This window comes from Mytilus trossulus, chromosome 3 (genome assembly GCF_036588685.1).
Source record: "Mytilus trossulus isolate FHL-02 chromosome 3, PNRI_Mtr1.1.1.hap1, whole genome shotgun sequence".
Classification (NCBI taxonomy): Eukaryota; Metazoa; Mollusca; class Bivalvia; order Mytilida; family Mytilidae; genus Mytilus; species Mytilus trossulus.
Window position 1 is genome coordinate 28,310,858 of NC_086375.1, and position 23,731 is coordinate 28,334,588.

Here is a 23,731-nt window from a genome sequence, read left to right on the forward strand (position 1 = left end):
CAATTGTAAAATGCACAACAAAATAAAGAAATGAGAATCGCTATTTTCATTTTCAGAATGGTGATGTTACCCCATCAATGAAAGTTGAAAGCGCCTGGTCAGCAGGTTACACTGGTTCTGGTATCGTCATTGCAGTATTGGACGATGGATTACAAACAGACCATCCTGATCTTGCTGCAAATGTTGTAAGTATCAAGTATCAGATATGCAATTTATTAATAATAAAATAATATAAATATAACAAGGTCTACAAAATGAAAATAATACTTTTTTTAATATTTTTTCCTTACGCAAACCATTTGCGATATAACGCAAACATTTGCGATATAACGCGATATAACGCAAACATTTGCGATATAATGCAATATATTTTGGTCGAGATCTGATACATGGTGTGCGTTGAAAAGGGTCATAATATAAACAGGATTTGATGGGTGATACAAAACGATTGTTATCAGTTATGCTATTACGTATACAACATACTTGTAATTACTAATAAGTATATATATAATTAATATATTTTATCCTCAGTATATATATAGTCAAGGCTTTTCGAAAATTATTAGCCGAAACATGCAAGATGTTATAAGTGTATTGCTTTTTAAAAAGAAATACCAGCAATGATTCGACACTCTAAACAGAAACTTCTTGAGACCAAAAAAAAATCAACGGAGTAAGCAAAATTGTTTTTTTCTATGTTCGATCACTAAATAGTTAAACATTTGGTGACTTTTTCATTTTTAGCAATGGCGTTGTCATTTTATTTCTGATTGATGAGTTTGAATGTCCCTCTGGTATCTTTTGTCCCTCTTTGTGAGGGTTCATGTTTTCTCAGATATATTCGATATTATTTGGAGATTTATAACCTCAGCCTCTTATATTCATTAATGAATACATTTGTGTTTCAGGACACTGTTAATGACATAGACATTTATTGGATTGATGATGATCCATTTCCAGATTCAAGCTCCAGGTAAGAATGAGGTTTTTTTCTACTTAACAATATTCAAAAGGCCTCGTTGGATATACCAATTTGATAAAGTATCAATTTTTATATTTGATGTCACAGTACTCTGTTGAAAGTTTATGAAACTGCAGATAACTACAACATCATTTGATTCGACTGTCTGGCGTTAACACAAAATGTAATCCTGCTATCTATGATGAGTTTATTTACAACCACTGGGTCGATGCTACTGTGTTAGGAGTTTCAATTCCCCGAGGGTAGCAACGCCTCTGCTGTCATAATTTATCATTGATATGGTCATTTTTAGAAATTAACTGTTTACAAAACTTTTGATTGATGGAAATACTTAGACGTTTCTAACTCAGGAATATATTACCAAAGCGGTATTTGTCAAAATCTTGGAATTTTTGTCCTTCATGCTCTTCATCTTCGTACAGTTAGAACTTATGATTTTTTTATGAATCGAGCTTCACTGATGAATCTGTTGTAGACTAAACGAGCGTCTGGCGTAAACATAAAATTAAATCCTGGTATCTATAATGAGTTTATTTGTATGTCTGGGTGACTTTAAATGAGCCGTATATTTTATCATTCAAAAGACCATTTTCATATTGCTAACTTTTAACTCCGGAATTTATATTTTTTCGACAGGGTAACCTTCTCTGTGGTATGAATTCCTTGTTAATAGTCAAGCAAGAGTGGCGCAAATTTAAAAAAAATCTTATTTTAATCGGTTTACTTTGAGGAAAATTTATGCATAACTAAGTCATCATAGTCATCGGAAAAAAGTTTACTTATCCCCCAAACTGAACCGATTATATATTTGACTTTACTTCTTTTGGTTGATCGCAATTAATCGAGTACCAGAATATCCTACTACAGAGTAGGTAACCTGGTAAAAAATATAAAAATCCGGGTCAAAAGTCGATAATATGAAAATCAGCAGTGACTGTTATATTTTTTTCTGTCTATGAAAAATACATACAAAATAAAGTCACAACGAAATGATGAATAACCCATTGAACAGGTTATATAAAAGTGTGCACCCCTTTTTTATAGGGTAATTCGATTTTACAGAAAAATAAACTTTAGTTATTCCTTATATTTATTACTATCATGTCGATGAGCTAGGTTAGATACACACTTTCAAACAATCAGAATGTGTGTTGCATCCAAAATTAAACTTAAAAAAACCAATACCAATTGTAACAAGATAAATGAAAAAGAACAACATATACAGTGATTTATTGGTAACAATTACAATTATCGCTAGTCCTCATCAAAGGCATTTAACATTATACCTCATCTTCCTGTTTATTTTAATATATTTAACTTTAAAAACTTTTATGTCCCCAAGGTTATGCATAATAACTACTGATAACTAAAATTTTTGCGAAATGACCCGGTGCGAACACTAATGATTTTCAAAATTTTTCTTGGTGAACGTGAATCAGGCAATTACAAAATGCAGGTTGCTAAAATGTAAAGGGTCAAAAGGCGATTGATTGCATTAGAGTAAATGTAGTGTTAACCTTCTTGACAAATCATGAATCTGATTGAAATCAGTATGATGTGGGTTGAATATTTGCAGTACCTAAATTTGGAATCGGGAAGGATAGTGGAGGGGATGACATATTCAGTTTTGCAAAACAGATATTCATTATGTTTGGTTTGAAGATTGTCATATGGTGTTGAACCATTAATTAAGGGCAATATCTTAGAACATACTTAACTTCATTAACAAGCTAGTTTATATTCAGTCATTTTGGTGTATTTGTATCATACGAAAACAGAGGAAACAAACGATTGGTTAAATGATTCAAACTGTTGCCATCTTCAATTGCATTGATGTCAGCATTGTAAAAAGTTGGAAAACAAAAATATCAAATTCCGACGGAAAGTATCTAAGGAAATGACAATTTTCAAACATCAAATACATTAAACGAACGTATAACAACTGTCATATTCCTAACTAGGTACAAGTATTATCTTAAGGTGAAAATGATAGATTAATTTGAACCTGCTTTTATAGGTAGCAAAATATATCATTGGTAAAAATTCCATTACAATGACGACAATGTGTGAACCAACAATCAGACATAATAGGCAAACATGTTAATAATAGAAGTACATTAGCCATAATCATAACGACTTTAAAACCAAACAAAAATGCCCCAAAAAACGTATCCCCACTGCTTCCGTAGTGAATATCACCAAGAGACCAGAGAGACAAGAGGCCTCAGACAGTTTGAAATAACTGAGCAAAATCCTTTAAAACACAGTTGTAAAAGGGTGGAGTCATCAAGTGTGTATGGTATAAGGAAAAGTAACGGTCTCTAAGAATGACTTTATCTATAGATCACAAAAACGCAATCAATGATTATGCACATTTTTTAGAATTCCGTATTTATTTCGTTTTTATACGCCCGTCTTTTAGACGGGACGTATTATGGTATACCGTTGTTCGTTCGTCCGTCTGTCCGTCCGTCCGTGGTCCACACTTCGGACAATAACTCAAAAACACTTTCACCAATTTTCATGAAACTTAAGTGAATTGTTTATATCTATTGACGTAAGCTCCCTTTCGTTTTTTTTTTTAATTTAAGATTTTAAGTTTTGGATTTATGGGGCTTTATTCATAAAAAGGGTGATTTTCAACACTTCGGACGATAACTCAAAAACACTTTCACCAATTTCCATGAAACTTAAGTGAATTGTTTATATCTTTCGACGTAAGCTCCCTTTCGTTTTTTGTTTTAATTTCAGATTTTAAGATATGGATTTATGGGGCTTTATTCATAAAAAAGGGGTGATTTTCAACACTTCGGACAATAACTCAAAAAGGCTTTCATTAATGTCCATTAAACTTTGGTGAATTGTTTATATCTATTGATGTAAGCTCCCTTTCAATTTTTATAAATTTCAGATTTTAAGTTTTTGATTTATGGGGCTTTATTCATAAAAAAAGGAGGATTTTTAACACTTCGGACAATAACTCAAAAAGGCTTTCACCAATGTCCATGAAACTTTGGTGAATTGTTTATATCTATTGATATAAGCTCCCTTTCAATTTTTATAAATTTCAGATTTAACATTTCCGTGTTATGAATTTTTATGCTTAAAAAAGGGGGGATTTTCCAATTTTGGGACAATAACTAACACTTTCAAAAAATTTTATGCAACTTTTATAAATTGTTTATATCTATTGACATAAGCTCCCTTTCCATTTTTATAAATTTTAGATTTTTACGTTTTCTTAAGTAATGAGTTTTTATTCTTAAAAAAAAGGGGATTTTATGCAACTTTGGTGAAACTTTGGTGAATATATTAATGTAACATCCCTTTTGATTTGTATAAATATCCGATTTTACATCAACTATAGTTTTATTTATTATGGGGGGGGGGGGGGGGATTTGACAGGGCTCACACTATTTCTAGTTGATCCTATAAATTCATTTAAAGCAAAAAGTCAAGTTAAAAGAGCAACGGGCGTATTATGCGCTAAAGCGCAGCCCTTTATTTTACATATATGCATAGACTGGTTCATATTGTTTAATTAATTTTCTGTCAGTGTTACGCAATGAAGCCCCAGGCCTGATTTTTGTATTACGATATTACTATAGATGTTAGGTAATGTTATTGAAGATTCGATATTGGTTTAGAGGAAGTAGCTGTAAATGCCATTATTAACGTTCAACAACTCGATAGGAATACAAACCTGTCATTTAGGTAAACAAAAGTCAAGTGAAACTATATGTTATGTATACAATTATCAAAAACAATACACCAAATCTAGATTTGCAATATTATTTAATGAAAAAGCTACAATACAAAACTTCGATGGAAAATTTTAAATTGAACGTATTGTAGGAAAAGGTTCAAATGATAAGAAAAACAACCTTTATTTTCCTGACTTGGTATTGGAATTTTCATATCTAAGAACGGTTGATTGCACCTGGTTTTGTAGCAAACGGAATCTCTCCCTTGCATGAGAGTCGCGAATAATGCCATTATTCTGAACAGAACAAACTGACATTTGCATTCTCATTTTTATAAAATTAACAAATTGTTATACAGCAGACAAGATAGTGTTATAGTCTTTATCATTATAAACCAAACAAATATGTCAACAAAGATAAAAAAAAAAAAAAATGAAATACACAAAAAGAAACAAAAATGTACCAAAGCACAAACAAAGTATAATCATATTTCAGTCATGATACACAAGGAATCATAATATATTATATTACAGTCATTGTACACAAGTTATCATGTCTATTATATTTCAGTCATGGTACACTGGTTATAATAATATATTATATTTTCAGTCATTTTACATACGTTACAACATATTACAATTTAGTCATGGTACACAATCTATTATGACATATTATATTTTCAAACATGGTACACAAGTTATAATATATTATATATCAATCATTATGCATACGTTATGACATATTAAATTTAAGTCATGGTACAACAGTTGTCATGCTATATTATATTATCGGTCGTCCCACTGTCTATATCACTCTGTTTAGCTCTTAATATTATTCCGTATCATGTCTTTGTGACGTCAAATACGTTGACCCAGCCTTAATAACTTTGACCCGGACATATCAGCGACGTCATAATGTTTGAAACGACGTTAATAACTTTGACCCGAACTTATCAAGTCATCTTTTGTGTGCTGGTGAAACAAAGAAAACACTTCCGAAATACGCAAATATAGCCCGATAAATCGATTATCAGATTATCTGCATATTGATATTATAAAATATCAGCTGCTTGACATTATATGAAGGCTTTTTGATCTCGTTCGCCATGCTCACTCGACAAAAAGCTTCATATTATGTCTCGCAGCTGATATTTTACGATATCAACATGTAGATAACCTGATAATCGGTACTTACCAGTCATGGTACAGCAGTTTTCATGTGTGTCATGTGTACTATTGTTTGTCTGTTTGTCCTTTTCATTTTAAGCCAAGGCGTTGTCAGTTTATTTTCGATTTGGGAGTTTGACTGTTTCTCTGGTATCTTTCTTCCCTTTTTTATCATGACATACAAGATATCATGTCATATTATATTTCAGTCATGGTTCACAAATTATCATGACAAATATTATTTCAGTCATGGTACACAAGTTATCATGACATATCATATTTCAGTAATGGTACACAAGTTATCATGACATATACTATTATAGTTATGACACACAAGTTATGATATATTCTTTTTTAGTCATGGTACACAAGTAAGTGGATTGATTGCAGCCGTGAAAGATAACAACCTTTGTGTAGTTGGTGTCGCATTTAGTTCCACCCTCATAGGTGAGTATAACAATGCAGGTTATAATATCAAGTTCAACAAATATTGCCCTAGACAGATAAGGAAACTATTTAGACGATATATTGTGAAATATTGTAATAAAATGATAAACCACTGCAATTTGGGTTTAAATCATAAATAGTTAAAACACTTTTGAGATAGAGCCAATATATAATGGTCAGAACGACCATTTATTCTTATTGAGGTGAGACTTTTGCTTGGACCGTGCTGCAGGTTATGTGACTGTGACTTTGAGATGAAGAACATCAATGATAGTGCTAAACTTTTGCTTTTTGCTTGTTTTTTGTTGGTGTGCATGTACTGATGTTCATCTTCTCTAGCCAAGAGTTACGATCCACTCCTGCTCTCTTCACCCTTGGCGGATTGAGTCAACATTTGTGATAACAATGTTGCGCCATCTATCGGAAGATAACAATCACGCCCATTCCGAATACATTATTATTGACCAATAGTAGCACTTGAACTCTTCAATTTGCAGGTAAAAACACGGTAGCGTCTATATTCTACACACTAGGTAAAGCCGGAAATGAAAATAAACGTCAAAATTCATAAATTTGTGCATGAAACATACACAGGCACTTCTATTGGTTGATTGAAAACTTTCAAGTTGTCACTAAATAGTCGTATTTTCAGGGATGTAAATACTTGTTGCACAATAAATACGTGGTAATTGTTTACAAACACTTTCCACATTTACGCATGTTATATGTGCTTTTTGATTGGTTGCAGCGAGTTTTGACTGCAACCAATACAAATCCTTAACTTGTGTCTCCGAAATTTGATCTCAATCCGCCAAGGGCGAAGAGAGCGGAAGTGGATCGTAACCCTTGGCTAGCGAAGATGACTGATTTTATGTCATGGATGAATATCCAATATTATTCATTCTACTATTGATACATACACTGTTATTTTGATGAAAAGTGAAATAATGAATTGCGATGTCAACGCTTATTAACGTTTTTTTGTGATCATAATGTATCTAGCCAGTCTAGTTATTGCGTGTTTCTTTCAACATTATGGAGAAATACTTATCAAACTTGCAAATTCGAAATGATAAAATGCTGTGATCTTTAAAGATCAAATATATAAAAGCTTTTAGAAGTGTTGAGGAGAATACGTTTTGCTATCTAGTTGCAACCGTCATGGTGCTCGTTAGGAGATACATACGTAAATAAGATGTCATCAAATAGGAAAGGAGACTGGATTTCAAAATATTGCTGATGATGTGCGCATAACAGTCGGATTTCTATTTTACTATAAAGGTTGCACTTTGTAAATATAGTTGTTTCTCAAACCAGCAATTTATCCAGTGTTCCAAAAAAGTAATGAATTTGAAAATTCCTTGCAGAGAAAACTTGCACTATTTGTATATGCATGTTTTCCAAAGCGGGTAGATTACATGTTATTTATGTAAGAGCTTTACTGTTTTTGATACCCTGTGGTGTTTGTTCTTGTGTTTATTTGATCTGTATTCATGTCATGTAGTGCTGTCATTTTAGCAATATTTGTTAACATTGTCTTATAGTGGGAGGTGTGGCTAGTCGTTAAACCAGGTCCAACTCTCTTTTTATTTTTAAAATATCCTGTATCAAATCAAAATTATGGCAGTTTTTCTAAAAAAAAAATCGTTTCTGTGTGTATTGATGTGATTTTGTTGTTGCCCTTCGGTGGTCCTGTTGTTTCTTTGTGTTTCTCTTTAAATGAAATTGATGTGTTTTCCTCGTTTGACTTCAGTTTTCTCATGAATTTATGACTTTTGAACATCAGTATACTACCGTTGCCTTCATATAGTTATGGTGAGTGAGACGAAACTTCCAACTGTTTGTCAGTCTGTTCGCCTACTTGTTCATGCTTTTAATCTCTGTCTTATTTATTCAGTCGATATTGTCGTCAATCTTATTTTACACAAAAATATGCCTCTTTAATTTTGTTTGATGATATGCAAAATATACATCAGTTTCAGTTCAAATAAGAAAAGACAAGTTCAAAAATACAGCAAACGAAATGCAAAATTACAGATTTAATGTTCATCTTAGCCCCTTTTTAACGTCAAGTAGTTTCTTCCTTATTATGGTTGTTGTTATTGGTTTTGGTAGGCGGCTTACTTGTGTAGTATTAACATGTCTTGTTGTATGTTTCAAAAGATCCATTTTTATGAGTATTTATCACAGACGACACAAAGGTGAAAACAACCAGATAACATTTTTAAAACAATTTTATGATACCTATCAATTCATAGTGTACATTTCATTAGGAACTGTTATTGCTTTTTTTCTTCATTTTCCTATTACATGTACTTTCTGTTATGTGTTGGGTTTTTTCTCTCTACATATATATGTATTTCTTGGTAACTCAGTCAACCATGTTCGTCAAAGTTTCATATAATTACTCGCCTAAACGTAATACCAAAATAAATTAAGGACTGAATCTGTTTTCGTTGCACATCATATTTTGAGCAGACTAATAGAAAGTGTACAACATCGTCTGTGACAAATTCTATTCTGACTTTTTTCTATTTGGTGAAGATATTTATTGACATTAATAGAGCCAGACCTTAACCTGAATATTATTCGTTCATGTTCTCTTTTTATTTGTGGAATAGTAATTTTTAATGATACATTATTTTGGAAGGAGTGTTGTAATCTTCCCTTTGGCTTGTCTGACCACTGTTTTTGCCAAATTTGTTATAACATGTTTTTTGGTTAAACATTTAATGTCTTCTTTATATTGGGGAATATGACAATCTATTGTATCTTTAATAAGAGCCCCTTTGGCAGTCTGGTCTGCAATTTCATTTCCTAAAATTCCTTATTGTGGGAAATGTATCATATTTATTTGAGGATTCAGGTGATTTACCATTCTAGCTGAAGAGCATATCATTATGAGTTCACGATAGTAAGTAGTTAATGACAATAATCTCTGAATTTTGAGTAACAGTTGACTTAGTGAAGGTTAGAGCGCTAATAAAAATGATAACTGCCGCTACATATACCTGTCCAAAATCAGGAGCATGTAGTTCATTGGTTGACGTTGGTTCATGTCTGACATATTTTCTTATTCGTAAAGTCCGTTACTTTTCTAATTTTCTAATTTAAATTGTTTTATATTTTTCAGGTCGGGGCATTTATAGCCGACCATATGGGATGGGTTTTACTCATTGTATAACCGTACGGTTGCCTATAATAACTTACATTCACTTACTTTGAACTGTTGCGGATATTTGTATCAATGGCTATTATACCGCTTCTTCTTTTATTGATGTCAGTAACATAACATAACGTCAAATTATAAATAGTGCAAAAAGTTCATCAGAACATTTTTCACGTCTAACATGGGTGGTAATAAACAACCGCTCAATCACATCGTTTGCAAGGAAATCACGACGTTTGCTTGTTACATTTAGGCACCAAATATTCAAAATATCGCATTGTAAAGATACCCCACAAAAGGTAGCATTATAGGTAATAAGATATATCGATCGCACTTCCATTTTCCTTTGATTAAAAGTGTTTTCGCTGTCATTTCAAATTCATGTATACATAATAGGAGTGATGATTTGTATACAATACTGTCCAGCCTTTGAGACATGCTTTATTTCTTTTATAGGAGTTAAGATAATAGGTGAGTCTGCTATATTTGACTGCTCAAATAAAACGAGTGCACTATAAAATACAATATACATTTTTCGCCTTATTCATGTTTACACAGAAAAGATTTAATTCTTTTAAAGGAGTTAAACTTTTGGGCCAAAATGCTGTACTTGATTCAGATGAAGCTGCAGCTCTTTCTCACTATTCGACAAATGTTGATATATACAGCAATAGCTGGGGACCTCCTGATGGAACTGATTTTAAAGGTCCTGGTTCAATTACAAAAAATGCATTGTTAAATGGAGTGACTAATGTAAGTAGTCATTTTGATCTTTTTTAAAGTATCGCTGGATTAATGTATTTTTTACATACTGACCTCTAGTTTTTCACAAATATAAAGTGTCCTGCCGTTTGTGAAGTTGCATTGCTAGTTATTTCGTTAAAGCTTATGTTATATCTATGTCGTGTAAAATGTCCAACTGAGTTAATTTCTTTAAAAAAAAAATTAATATATATTTATTCCAGTAAGCTTTTTACAATCGAAAGATAACTAAAAAAACCAACATCAAAATAATTATATTGGTAGTCAAATAAAAAAAAGTGACTTAAGGTTGATTAACATTTGTATCTATACGTTTTTGCAATTTAATCCTTTCTAGACCAATAGTTTAAACAAAATTTGATAAACATGTTGTTGCCGATGATCTCAGTAGATAGTTTGATCAGATAAAAGCGTAACCTTTATCACCTCAGTAAATAACGTGCAAACATGTTTTACTTTGATTGACAACTTTGTGGAATATGGAAGTTACTCGAAAGAATTGTCGGTTTATCAAAGCGATCGAATATCTAATTTTAAAATCCATATGCAGTTATTGATGAATACAAAATGCATTGAAAAGATAAAGGCAAGCACTCTTTTGGAAAAAACAAATCTGTAATATCTTCGTAATACGTGCTTTTAATTCGTGTAACACTTCTTTGGTTGGATATACAAGTTATAAAACATTACTTAGACGTTTGATTATGAAACATTGAAAGAATATTTATTCATTCAATTGAAAATAGCGATTTTTATCATGTTGAATTCAAACTGACATTTTATAATCATAACATATTATTCATCTACTAAAAACATGCTGAAAATGATAGGTGTCAACGTTGAAATGTATGTATGTTCGTACTGATGTAATATTACATTTTCACTGCTTGCCCTCTTGAGATATATAAATAAGAATCTTAAGATGTGGTATGAATGCCAATGAGACAACTATCAATCCAAGTCACAATGTGCAAGTAAACAATTCTAATTAAAAGTACTACTTTCAACACGGAGACTTTGCTCACATCGAACAGCAAGCTATAAAGTGCCAAAAAACGACTAGTGCTAAAGGGGCATTGGCTTCGAGATATGTGAAAAATCTGAAGTATGATTTGTTTTGTTCAATCATTGATGAGAGGGAAATAATGAAATAATGATTTGCTTTTATCAGGTAAAATGGTTCAATTTTGTCAAATTAAGCTAATACACATTGATAAGAAGTTATTCACTTGCACGGGCATACTTCGACATCATTTAATCCGTATTCATGTTAACTCCAATTCAACCTCATAGAAAGAGATAGAATAACACATGCATTGCCCGTGTATGGTTATTTAAAGGAAAGAATGTCAACATTGCAACTAAAACCAAGGTAAATATTTTGGTTGACTGATTCGATCGACAAAAATCATTCTTATAAAGGTAAAAACGACGATAAACACATTTTTTTTTATCTATGATACACATTTAACAGACCTATAAAAATACAATTGTGCGAGTTGTTCAATCTATTTATATCTACATGGATGTTGATGTTTGAATCGCTTTTCTGGTCATATAAGGTCAACTCGATAGTTAATTATATGGCGTCTTTGCTAAATTTCACACGAAACGAAGCTACATCTTATTGATAGAATGTCTTGTAAATTGTTTATTGTATACTTTTGATAGTTTGAAAAAATGCTTAACATTGTTCTAAATAAAATATGAGAATTTGAATTAAATCGGTGAACCTGAATCTGGCAGCTAGTGTCCCTTTAAACAATTCAAACAGGAAAACCAACGGTCTGCATTTTTTAGTAATTTAAAACATGCATGTTTAATAAAGAAATGCACAATATTTTACATTTTGGGGGAATTTGCAGATCTATTTGATTAGAAGAAAGAGACCTGTCTCAATCTTCAGCTCTTTCCTTATAATCATACCCTTCTTAAAACCCGAGAATGCTAGCTAGTTGTAGTTCTGGTCAACTACAAATGCAATGAAATGTTTTTAAAAAAAATCAGTATTAGACCGACTATTAAATTAAAACTGATTGAACATATTTTATAAAGTTTGAGAGTGGTCATCGTTTACCGTGGGAATCGGGATATAGTTGTTAAGCGATTAAAAAACTACTTTTAGAGCTTCTTTTCATAAAAGGTATATAATGCAACACTGAAAACATTTCAGGGAAGGAATGGCAAAGGTGCTATTTACATATGGGCAGCAGGTAATGGAGGAACACAGGACAACTGTAATGGTGACGGATATGTTAATAGTATATATACTGTAGCCATTTCTAGTGCACAGATTGGTCAAAATGCATGGTACTCAGAAGTATGTGCTCCTGCCTTAGCTGTAGCATATGGCGGCAGCGAGGATGACAGATTCTTGGTAAGTCTAATAATTTCCATGATAAAAACCTTGTAGGGAGTTTCAGAGACGGTTATCAATATTTGCAAACCATCTGTTATGCGTGTATATTTGTGTTGTTGTATTTGTTCAGAAGAAGATATGTATTTTGTAGATCTATAAAATGACTAAAGCAGTTCACGGAAAAGAAGTAGAATTTAAAACCGAAAACATGGATTTTTTTCTTAAATTCCTGTCCCCAATGTTTATTTATTTCATTACAAAAATGTTTTTGTATTAGCTTTTTGATTTCATGGATTTATCAGAACTCTTGATGATAATTTATCACTAGTTAAATGATTTTGATATTCATTATAATGACTTAATCAAATTCGCCTTTTCAGAATCTAAAGGGCTATGGGTTATATCATTGTTTGTACACCATAATGAAAATAACGTTACGTCATTGATTGAATTTTAATTGTATAGTACGTTTATCACCAATCACACCGTTTTGGTGTACGCTTTTGAAAATATTACACAGAATGCATTAGATTCTGAAACGGCAAATTGCAAATTCAGTACTGAATTGTGTTGGCATCTTATTCCAACGAGACTAATATTATTTGTGCATGTCCTCTCTTTTTATAGCCGTTTCAAAATTTCTGTACACGTACTTCTGTTATTAAGCACAATTTATTTTCCGTGAATAACCTTCACTAATCACCTTTCGGACAATAGAAGCCAAATATACAAAACATTTGGCATTGTTTATCTAAGAATAGAATGCCATTATTAAAAAAAATATCTGCATAAATCTTTGTCGTCGTTGAATCACAACGTATCTATGTTTCAATATTCGTGAAATTCGATCAGTTTATTTCTTTAATTCTTTCACGATTGATCGTTTTCCAGAAGTGTTGATTACTTAAAGTAAATCAACGTTTGTTCCAAGTCTTTAATTGGTCAAATTTTAGTTGTGATGTTAACCTTTCTTATCTTCCTTAAGAACTCTGAGTTTCTTATTCTAACGACATGAAAAAAGCGACCATTTGTTAGTACAGCACATAGAAAGTAAACATCTTTTGCAGATCATTTGAAAAGAAGGAATACATTTGACTGCATATTTCTTTAAAAGTAATTAAAGAAACAGATTCTACCACCAAATTTCGTGTAATACGATATTTGTCCACTCTCCTCGACAGTTAAAAAAACCGTTGAGCCTTGCGTTTTTAATTTAGAAATGTAACTGTCAAGAGAAGATATATGTCGTATGACTGTCGATGCAGTGGTAGAATCAACTACTGTTGATTCATTATTATTCGTTGGATACCAATTTTCGTGGATTTCGTGGGAACAGTTGAACCACGAAATGAAATGTTCAACGAAAGACAAATTTTCTAATGGCTTATATGCAGAGTTTGGCAAAACCACGAAATCAAATATCCACGAACATGAAAATTTTCCTCAATCCACGAAAATTGGTACCCACGAAAATAAATGAATCCACAGTACTTGTGTTTAGTAGTAAATTAACTGTACTTTGTATAATGTCAATCTCATCATGGAACACTCCACAATCAGTCCATTTAGGGATGAAAATAAGTTTTGTATTTGTGTAAAGATCTAAAAAGCTGATTTCGGTTGCAGTATAAAAACAATATTAGGTCAATGTAATAAAAAAATAAACTTTTTTGAACTCGGCGCAAAACTTAGAACCTTGCCCTTTCCTATTTTCTCAGCAAAAAAGTTCATATTTTCCAGACCGCGCCCCCGAATGCTTTAATTTTTTGTAAAGCCAGGTTGGGGAGTTGTCTAAAGCGTTGGGTAAAGTGCCATGATATCTAAGTAGCAACGAGTTCGAATATAGGCCAGGGAAGAAAACACAATGATTCGGCAACTTTTCAGTACTCACATTGTATGAATGATATTAAAACGAGTTTAATATACAGAATATGTTGTCAGTTTGTTATCACAATTACTGGTGATCCGATCGAAATCATCTGTCGTAGTGGTGTCACTTGTACAAACGTACTTATATAGACCGTTGGTTTTCCCGTTTGAATGGTTTTACACTAGTAATTTTGGGGCCCTTTATAGCTTGTTGTTCGGTGTGAGCCAAGGCTCCGTGTTGAAGGCCGTACTTTAACCTATAATGGTTTAATTTTTAAATTGTTATTTGGATGGAGAGTTGTCTCATTTGGCACTAACACCACATCTTCCTATATTTATATGAAATTTGTATAGTTGTAATATCTTTAAGTATTTGCCAAATTGTGTCTGTATAATTTTTTGTCAAATCGATTGCAAAGGTTACTGTGATCAGAAATATAACCCGAGCTTATTTCATCTTCCATTACGATACATGCTGTCGTAGAATCTGCATGTTTGCGGAATATATACAGTAAGTAAGTAGTCACGTTTTTGTCGAATGAGAACATAAAATACTAGAACAAGTCTTGGGAGAGTGTAGATCAATTTGATCCAGAATGCTCGAAATATTTGCTGCTGTACGTTAAGTAAACACGAATAAAGGTTCAAGTAATCTTGTGGTTTATTGACTCATTTTAAATAGTTTCTGGAACTATAACGTATAATTATAAAAATATTGTCATATATTTTATTCATAGATTCCATTGTATATGCCGTGTCGTTAGCCGGTTATAGGGTGTGTTATTTCTTGTGTATTTAAAATATTGTCTGTTCGTCGAAAATAATTTATCTTAAGGATTCTATGGAAATAAATCCCTTTCCGAACCCATTGTATAAACTAATTTAATCAACGTGTGGTTGCCGGTGATCTCAGAAGATGATTGGTTGAGTCAAAGTGTCATAACTTGAATCAGCTCCCTGAAATGATCAAAATGTTCTAACAGGTATTAATGAAATTGACAACTTTGTGGAAAGTGGAGGGCAATCGAAGGTAATTAAGGTATCGCAAAGAAGGAAATTTATCTTTTAATCATAACAGCAACAGATTATTACATAGTAACCCGTGGATTATCGTATTTATCTTAACTATCTCGATTGGATAAATCCGAAAATCCACTTGTATCAATGTAATAATCTATATTTCTTGATTTTTTTCTCGTCGAATACTGGAAATAGCTTTTGAATAACAAATCGTATCAATGCAAAAATCTTTCAAGAAATCGTAGATAAATTAGTTACTATCCCAAACTGAAGCCAATTTTTAGACAATAACAGCCTATAATCCTAGTAACAAAGTACTAAACGCGTAGGCCCAAATCTTTTTCGTAATTTCGAGACTAAAAGATATATATAACGAACAGGACATACTATTTATGTTAGCAGTATTTTGGGTTCATATATCGTAGGCAGATAAATTTCATTTTCGTATCTCCTCATCTTCTGCTTGTTTAATTGATAATCATATATATCTACTACTGGAACAATGCCCCGTAGATTGGCCGTGAAAATGTCTATAAAAATTCTTGTGATTTTTACAGTGTTTGTCACGGTTAATTTACGATGAGCCGTGACACTTTTCTGTGACAATGCAGGGGAATGACTGTCGTGAATATGCAGTGAAAAGGCCGTGAAGAGCTGTCACCTGAAAACTTGGGTGAAAAGACCGTAAGAACCCTGTGAAAAAAATGTACTCCGTGAAAAAGTCGTGATAATGCATTGTGTGCCCAATGTGAAAAAAACGTGAAATGTAGTACAGTATGCCTTTATTTGTCTTGAAAAGGCTGTGAAGATTGGTTCCAACAGAAAACTTGGGTAAAGAGACCGTAGAAACCCTGCGAAAAACCAAAAAATATACCGTGAAAATGTCGTGATTAATTATGTTCCCATTGTGAAAAGACCGTGAAACTGACATGTACTACTGTGATAAACAGCCTTTCACTGATTGTGAAATGTTAAATGTATTTTTCAGGCCATAATTAAACAAAACATTTAAATGCTGTTTCAATCTAGTGAAGTTAAATGCCTGTAAACCTAGTGTAAACATCTACACACAACTGATTTAAGTGCAATGCAAGTGAGACTATGAAAAACCATATCAAAATGCTGTATTCTTTTTTTGTAATAATTGTGACATAGAATAAAAATATCAATCTTAATAAAAATGTAGTACTTATGTAAAGAAAACATGAAAGCACACAAATGTCAATGTGATTAAGTAGCTAAAGAAAGCTATAACAGGTATTGTAGAAATTTTGTATATCTTTTGGGTCTGATTTTACCACTCCAGCAATATTTGTCTAATGTATTTTTTCACTTCATTGCCCTTTTGAATAACTAAATGTATTCAAGAAAAAAAAAACATTTATATAATTTCTTTTTAATTCCCAGGAAATACATTAAACTGAAAAAACTCTTCTTTCAACTGCATTCCTGAACTATTCTGTATAAAGACTGCTATATCCTTTTGCTCTTCATTCCGAGAATAAATAAAGAAACATTACATATATTATACATAAAAACTTTTCATATATATATATTCAAATTAATTTTTGACATTTATGTACATATATGTACTTAAAAACAGCTACAATATCATTTCATGCAATACAGGACTTCACGATTAATGACCCCGTATTAAAAAGGGGACAGATTTTCATACTGTACTGGTGAAAATGGTATGAAAAATACTAAAAAACCATCATTGGTACAGAACAGCCACTTCAAAACATGCATAGGTTTTTCCATATTTCATACCATTTTCCAGAAAATCTGCCCCTATTTAATACGGCAACACTAGTCATTGTATTGTCGGCTTATATTATTTGTTTGGATTTTTTAAAGACTAAAGACACTTTTAAGACAGACTATTGATTTAAATGTTTCTTTGAAGTAATAATATGTATGGCTAAATCCAAACTTGTCTAGACTTAGTTGCACTAATGAGTCACAGCTATTTATTTACCGGGGGCCAGGGGTGTAGCAACTTTTACTGCAGGCACATTCGCCATACCAATTATTCTTATGATATGGCAAAAAACCTTCTGGAAAGAACATTTGGCCGTACAAATATTTTCCCTGCTACGCCGCCTCTATTTAATCCCTTTTGAAGTCTGTGTCCCGACAGCTAAGTCAGAAAATACTTAAATTTATAACTCCCGACACATTCAAAGGGGATTAACTCCATTTCAAAGATACGTATGGCTATTATAATCATTTCCAATTATATATGTTTATGTAGTGTACTGTACATTAATGTCAATTTTTATTTTGCCAGTGTGGATGGGGGGAGGGGGGTCCTAATTACAGCAAAACAGCAAATTGATGTGTCTCATAACAGATAACAAGGAATTAGAATGGACAAAAACAGATAACAGTAAATGATATATCAAAATAATTCGGTCTTTGACAAATCAGTATTTCTTATTACGGATATAATCCTTTGAATGCATTCCATTTTCTATGACTATGTTTTAGTATTAATTTATGCATCTAGAATGTGTTTAAATTACTACTCAATATATGATAATATTTTTTATATGCTCGTATACGGAACGTATTATGGTATACTGTTGTCCGTCTGTTGTCAGCATGTCGGACATTAACTCAAAAACTCTTTAACCAATTTGCATTAAACTTAAGCTTATTGACGTGAGCTCCCCCTTTTTTTTCTTTTTTTTTTTTGTATAAAGTTTAGATTTTTAGTTTCTGGGTAATGGGTTTTTATTCAGAAAAATTGGTGTTTTTTTTCAGTTTACTGATAATATCTCAAAAAAGCTTTCACAAAGCAAGGACTTTTGGTGAATTGTTTATATTTATTAACATGAGGTCACTTTCAATTTTTATAAATTTTAGATTTTACATTTCCGAGTTAACGGGTTTTATTAATTAAAAAGGGGAGATTTTCCAGTTTCCAGACATTAACACGAACATGTTTTCAGTAGTTCTCTTGAAACTTTGCTGAAATGTTTATATTTATTGTTGTAAACTCCCTTTCGATTTTTATTAATTTTCGATTTTATGTTATTGAGTTAAGGGATTTTATTCATTAGAAAAAGGTGGTATTTTCTAGTTTTCAAGAATAACTCAAAAATGCTTTCAGCAGTTCTCATGTTTGTGTTTTGTTTATATATATTGACTGAGGCTCCCTTTGTTGCTAATAAAAAAATGACCTAAAAGAGTTTGAATATTCTGACTTTTTCTAAATGACCATTAATTGAGGTGTGTGATTTTTTCTTAATAAGACTATGAGGCAAAGTGGTATATAGGGTAGAGAAATCAAAAGCACCAATTATAACCATGCAATTTCTCAAGTACTTCCAACGAATTTTGACACTCCAAAAAGCAATTTATTCCACTATTTTGAAAGGCCTTATTTGGACAATTTTTTATCAGCTGAGATTATTGATTGTGCCAAATGTACTAGTAAGTAGAATACATAGTTTAGTAGCGAAACAATGGCTTGAAACGAAATAAATCTTTGTTTGTTATGAGTTATGTGTAGCTTCGGACCCAAGTACATGGTTGGAACTTTCATTTTACAATGCATTTGGTTCTGATTTGAAAAGAATCACTTAATGTAGCTGAGTCTATGTACCATATTATATAAAAGGTAAAGTGGTTGTTTGGACCTAGTCCATTATTGAGATCCGTGTCAGATATTCCTGGCCATATATTTTCCTTTTTGTCATATTAAGAATTGTTTGAATTTATTATGATCGTACGGGAAACAAGGAACATTATTCTCATACAAAAAAATTAAGATAATTCTAAATACACATTCATAAAAAAATGGAATTTATTACAAAGGATAATCATAAGAAATACTTGAATTGTCCTGGACCTCACTTCTGTGATGGGTATATGTTAATGGAACCCTTCTCTGTCTGAATACGGGACAAATATATTAGTAGTGGTAGACCCCAATGTCCAATTGATATTCAATTTATACCGAAGATTGACGGTAAAAAAAAATATGCTAACATTCCAATTTTTAATAACAGTTAACAGCAAATACATTATCACAATAACAGATAACAAAAAAACTAAATACCCAATAACAGCTAACAAAGAATAAGACAATAACAGCTAACAGCAAATATATTTTCAAAATAACAGATAACAAAGAATCAAATTGCCCCATAACAGCATAACAGTTAAACCCCTTGCCCCCTTGTCCCAAATACATAAACATAACAAAACCGTAATCATATTTAAATGATTCGGTAAGTCTTAGAAAATATTAACCGAAATGATTAAAGGAATCAAATGCAACAGACTCAAATAATATAAGTGAATATAACCCATGCATGCTGTTTGCACGATTTCTGGAAATTCAGTGAAAATCAGTTCAATGGAAATGATCACAAACGTCATCAACATTTTGGTGATATGATGCATAAAAGAATGAAATGTTAATAACTTAACTTACATTAAACTTGCTGTCACTCGTCTTGCATCTATAAAGTAAGTACTAAGCTACCTTTCAAACAAATTTACGGACATGTTACAACTCCTCCAAAAGAGTCCGATTACGGTCTGATTTTCCGGGAAGTTCTCGTTTTTACATGTTTCGGTTCCAATAAAAATTAATGTTTACATTGTTAATAATAATGTACAGACGAGAAGCAAAATACTTTTTTTTTAAAATACAAAATATTTATTGGCATAAAGTCATCAATTATACAAATGAATGGTTCCATTTAAAATTCAGCCCTGTACAGTAGTATTGCATATATCTAAATATATATTATAATATTTAAACAGAAATATATTTATAATAGAAAGTTTGTAGGATATTTAGAAAAATGAGAGACGAAATAATAAAAGACCATATTACAATAATCACATGGGATGTTCTAAATTTGAATTAGAATAAGAAAAAAAATTACATGAAAAAATATCACGGCCTTTTCACTGCCGTTTCAACAACCAGTGAAAAGGCCGTGATATTTTTTAGTAAGCATCAAAGGACATACAATCACGACCTTTTCACGGGATATTGAAATTTCACGGCCTCTTACTAACATGAAATATTTATCACGGCTTTTAGAAATATTTCTTTTACAAAAGTCACGGCGTATTTTCACGGTGTTTTCACGGCCCTGTGATATTTTACAGACATTTCACGGCCTTTTCATGGGCTGTTGTTCCAGTAGTGATAATTGTATCTCTTTATATATGAAAACTAAGTATATCCGGTTAACTAAGACGTCTAATGATATATTAACAATGACATTGGATTTTGTAACACAATTATCAAAGAAAATTAAAATCAAAATATATTATTTCCAGACAACTACTACAACAGGATCAGGATGTAAAAGCAGTGGTATCCAAGGGACGTCGTACTCAGCCCCTTTAGTATCTGGTATAGTTTCTCTTACACTGGAGGCAAAGTGAGTGTGTTAGTCACCCCCGTTTCTTTTCTTAAATGTGGAGACAAATTAAGTAGTTTAATTCACTACTTTGAATTTCTCGTAACACTGGAGGCAAAGTTAGTTCTGTAGTTCTTTAAACCCATTTTAATAATGTCTCTTACACAAGAGGCAACGTAAGTATTTTCTTATACTTGAGACAAAGTGAGTTCTGCTAGTCACTGCTTTTCGAGTTTCTTACACTTGAGGCAAAGTAAGTTCTTTCAGTCACTTCTAATGATTTCCCAAACACTGGAGGCAGAGTAAGTCTTCCATGTATTTCGGTCACTTCTATTGATTTCTTTAACACTGGAGGCCAAGTAAGTTATGTCGGTCACTTCTATTGATTTCTATAACACTAGAGGCAGATTAAGTTCTTTAATCACTTCTATGTATTTCTATGACACTGGAGATAAAGTAAATTATTTTAGTCACAGCTACTGATATCTCCAACACTAGAGATAAAGTAAGTTCCTTTAGCCACTTATATTGATTTCTTTCACACTAGAGTCAAAGTGAGTTTTGTAAGTCACCGCTTTTCATGTCTCGTACACTTGAGACAAAGTAAGTTCATTCAGTCACTTCTATTGATTTCCCACACACTGGAGGCAGAGTAAGTTCTTTTGGTCACTTCCCTGTATTTCCCTAACACTGCTATAACACTGGAGATAAAGTAAATCCTTTTAGCCACAGCTACTGATATCTCCAAAACTAATAAAGTAAGTTCCTTTAGCCATTTCTATTGATTTCTTGGACACTAGAGTAAAATTAAGTTCTTTAGTCACTGCTAAGAATTTCGTTAACACTGGGGATAAAGTAAGTTCTTTAAGATACTCCTACTGATTTCCTTAACACTAGAGACAGAGTTTTTAAGTTCTTTTCGGCATTACTATTGCTTTCTATTTCACTGGCGATAAGGTATGTTTTTTTAGTCACTTATGTTGCTTTCTTCAACGCTGGAGGCAAAACAAGTTCTTCTAGTCACTTCTAGTGATATGTATTTTCTTAACACTGGAGGCAAAGGAAGTTCTTTTGGACACTTTTATTGATTTCTTTAACACTTGAGATAAAGTAAGTTCTTTTAGCCTGTCTCTTGATTTCTCTTACACTGGAGGCAACAAAAACGTTCTTTTAGTCAAGTCTTTTCATTTCTCTAACACTAGAGGGATAGCTATTAAGTTCTTTAGTCACTACTATTGATTTCTATAGCACTGGAATCAAAGTGAGTTATTTTTAGCCAGTATTTTGATTTTTCTAACACTGAAGGCAAAGTAGATATAAAAAAGACGAAGTGGTCCGACTGCCTATGTGACAATATTTCATACGAGACAATACACAAAAATTAACAATATAGGTACCGAAAAGTCTTCAACATTGAGTAGAGGCAATACCACATACGTACCACAAAAAGCCCCAAAATGACAAATGAAAACGATATCAAACATGAAAACTAATGAAATAATTTATGTAAAAAAATATCAAACGAAAAAAACCCAAAACGTTTCACAGGAATAACGACTAACACAGAATATTTTGATAACATAATGCTCAGTTCTCGGTTATACATTTTGTCAGCTTAAACACGTATAGATTGCATATTTAGAGTTAATTATTTTTAATAATATATCTTATTTTATTTTTAATGTTTTCCCTCCATTAAAGTTCTGACCTAACTTGGAGAGACATCCAACATCTGATTGTTTTCACATCTAATAGGAGTGGTTTGAGTGACACCTACTCTGATTGGACAATGAACGGGGCAAATAAAGAATGTGAGTTTTTAAGTGACAAGGATATCAACAGCGGATCTTGGATGATCCACACGAGTACAACTGCGCACTCGTACAGATCTAGATAACCATATTTTAGCATTTACCTTTTATTCAATTAACACTAACATGAACACGTTGTTATTTTGTTGGTAATGGTATTAGATGAAAAAAATCTTATTGATATGACAAGGAAAAAATGAAACAACTATTCAAAAAGAGGACGTCTTTTAAATTGCGAACGATAATAGGTAAAATTAAAAACCAATTGTTCAGAGAACAATTGAAGGTCTTTCCATATCAAAGAAATTTTGATAAGAATATAGTTGTTCATACTGATACGATAAATAATGGTTTAATCATATTTTTAAGTGATATAAAGGAGATAATATGCTACTTCCGGTGAAATGAATGTCACTTCCGGTCTAATATGATAGCTTCGTTCTCACTGATTCCAAAAATATATAGTTTCTATATACTTTTGTATTTAGAATGGGAGATACATGGTCACTTCCGGTTTGTTGGAAGTAATTTTTAGTCTTCAGTAATCATTTTATGTATTTATATGACAAAATGTATTGATTCTGAGTACTTTTATACGAAAAAATTGCAAAAAAGGTTACTTCCGGTTTTCTCAAGGTCACTTCCGGTAGTCATTTTTCAAGGTCATTTGTCATCCAAACTTTTGCACAAGGTCAAATGCCATTAAAATGGACTTAGTTGAAGTTATAATCAAATAACCTCATTTCAAGACATTTCAGGGGCAGTAACTCCTATTAGATGCTATTTAATTGTATCAGACCAAATGTAAAATATCTTCATAACTATATAGCAATCATTTTGCACTTGTTCTTTAAGATGTACCTTTTCAAGGGTTGGAGAAAATGCAAAAACATGGAAAATTCCGAATTTAGAACTTGACCTTGACCTTTGACCTTGACCCCATTTTCTAATAAAGGGCCTAGGGATCTCAAATAAATACATTCCAAGGTTATACGGTTGACGGTTTATTAGTTAGTAACACACATTGAGAAAATAATTTTGTAAAGGTA

General features: G+C 32.0%; 1 protein-coding gene across 1 annotated transcript in view; it reads left to right on the plus strand.

Moving 5' to 3' along the window:
• LOC134710624 (endoprotease aex-5-like) overlaps positions 1-23,731 on the plus strand; it is a 70,352-nt gene that overhangs the window by 33,539 nt on the left and 13,082 nt on the right. The window contains exons 5-11 of the mRNA XM_063571006.1: positions 57-185; positions 909-973; positions 6,211-6,299; positions 10,049-10,221; positions 12,404-12,607; positions 20,789-20,892; positions 22,573-22,682. Coding sequence (XP_063427076.1) covers positions 57-185; positions 909-973; positions 6,211-6,299; positions 10,049-10,221; positions 12,404-12,607; positions 20,789-20,892; positions 22,573-22,682 — 874 coding nt within the window. The remainder of the gene's footprint in view (positions 1-56; positions 186-908; positions 974-6,210; positions 6,300-10,048; positions 10,222-12,403; positions 12,608-20,788; positions 20,893-22,572; positions 22,683-23,731) is intronic.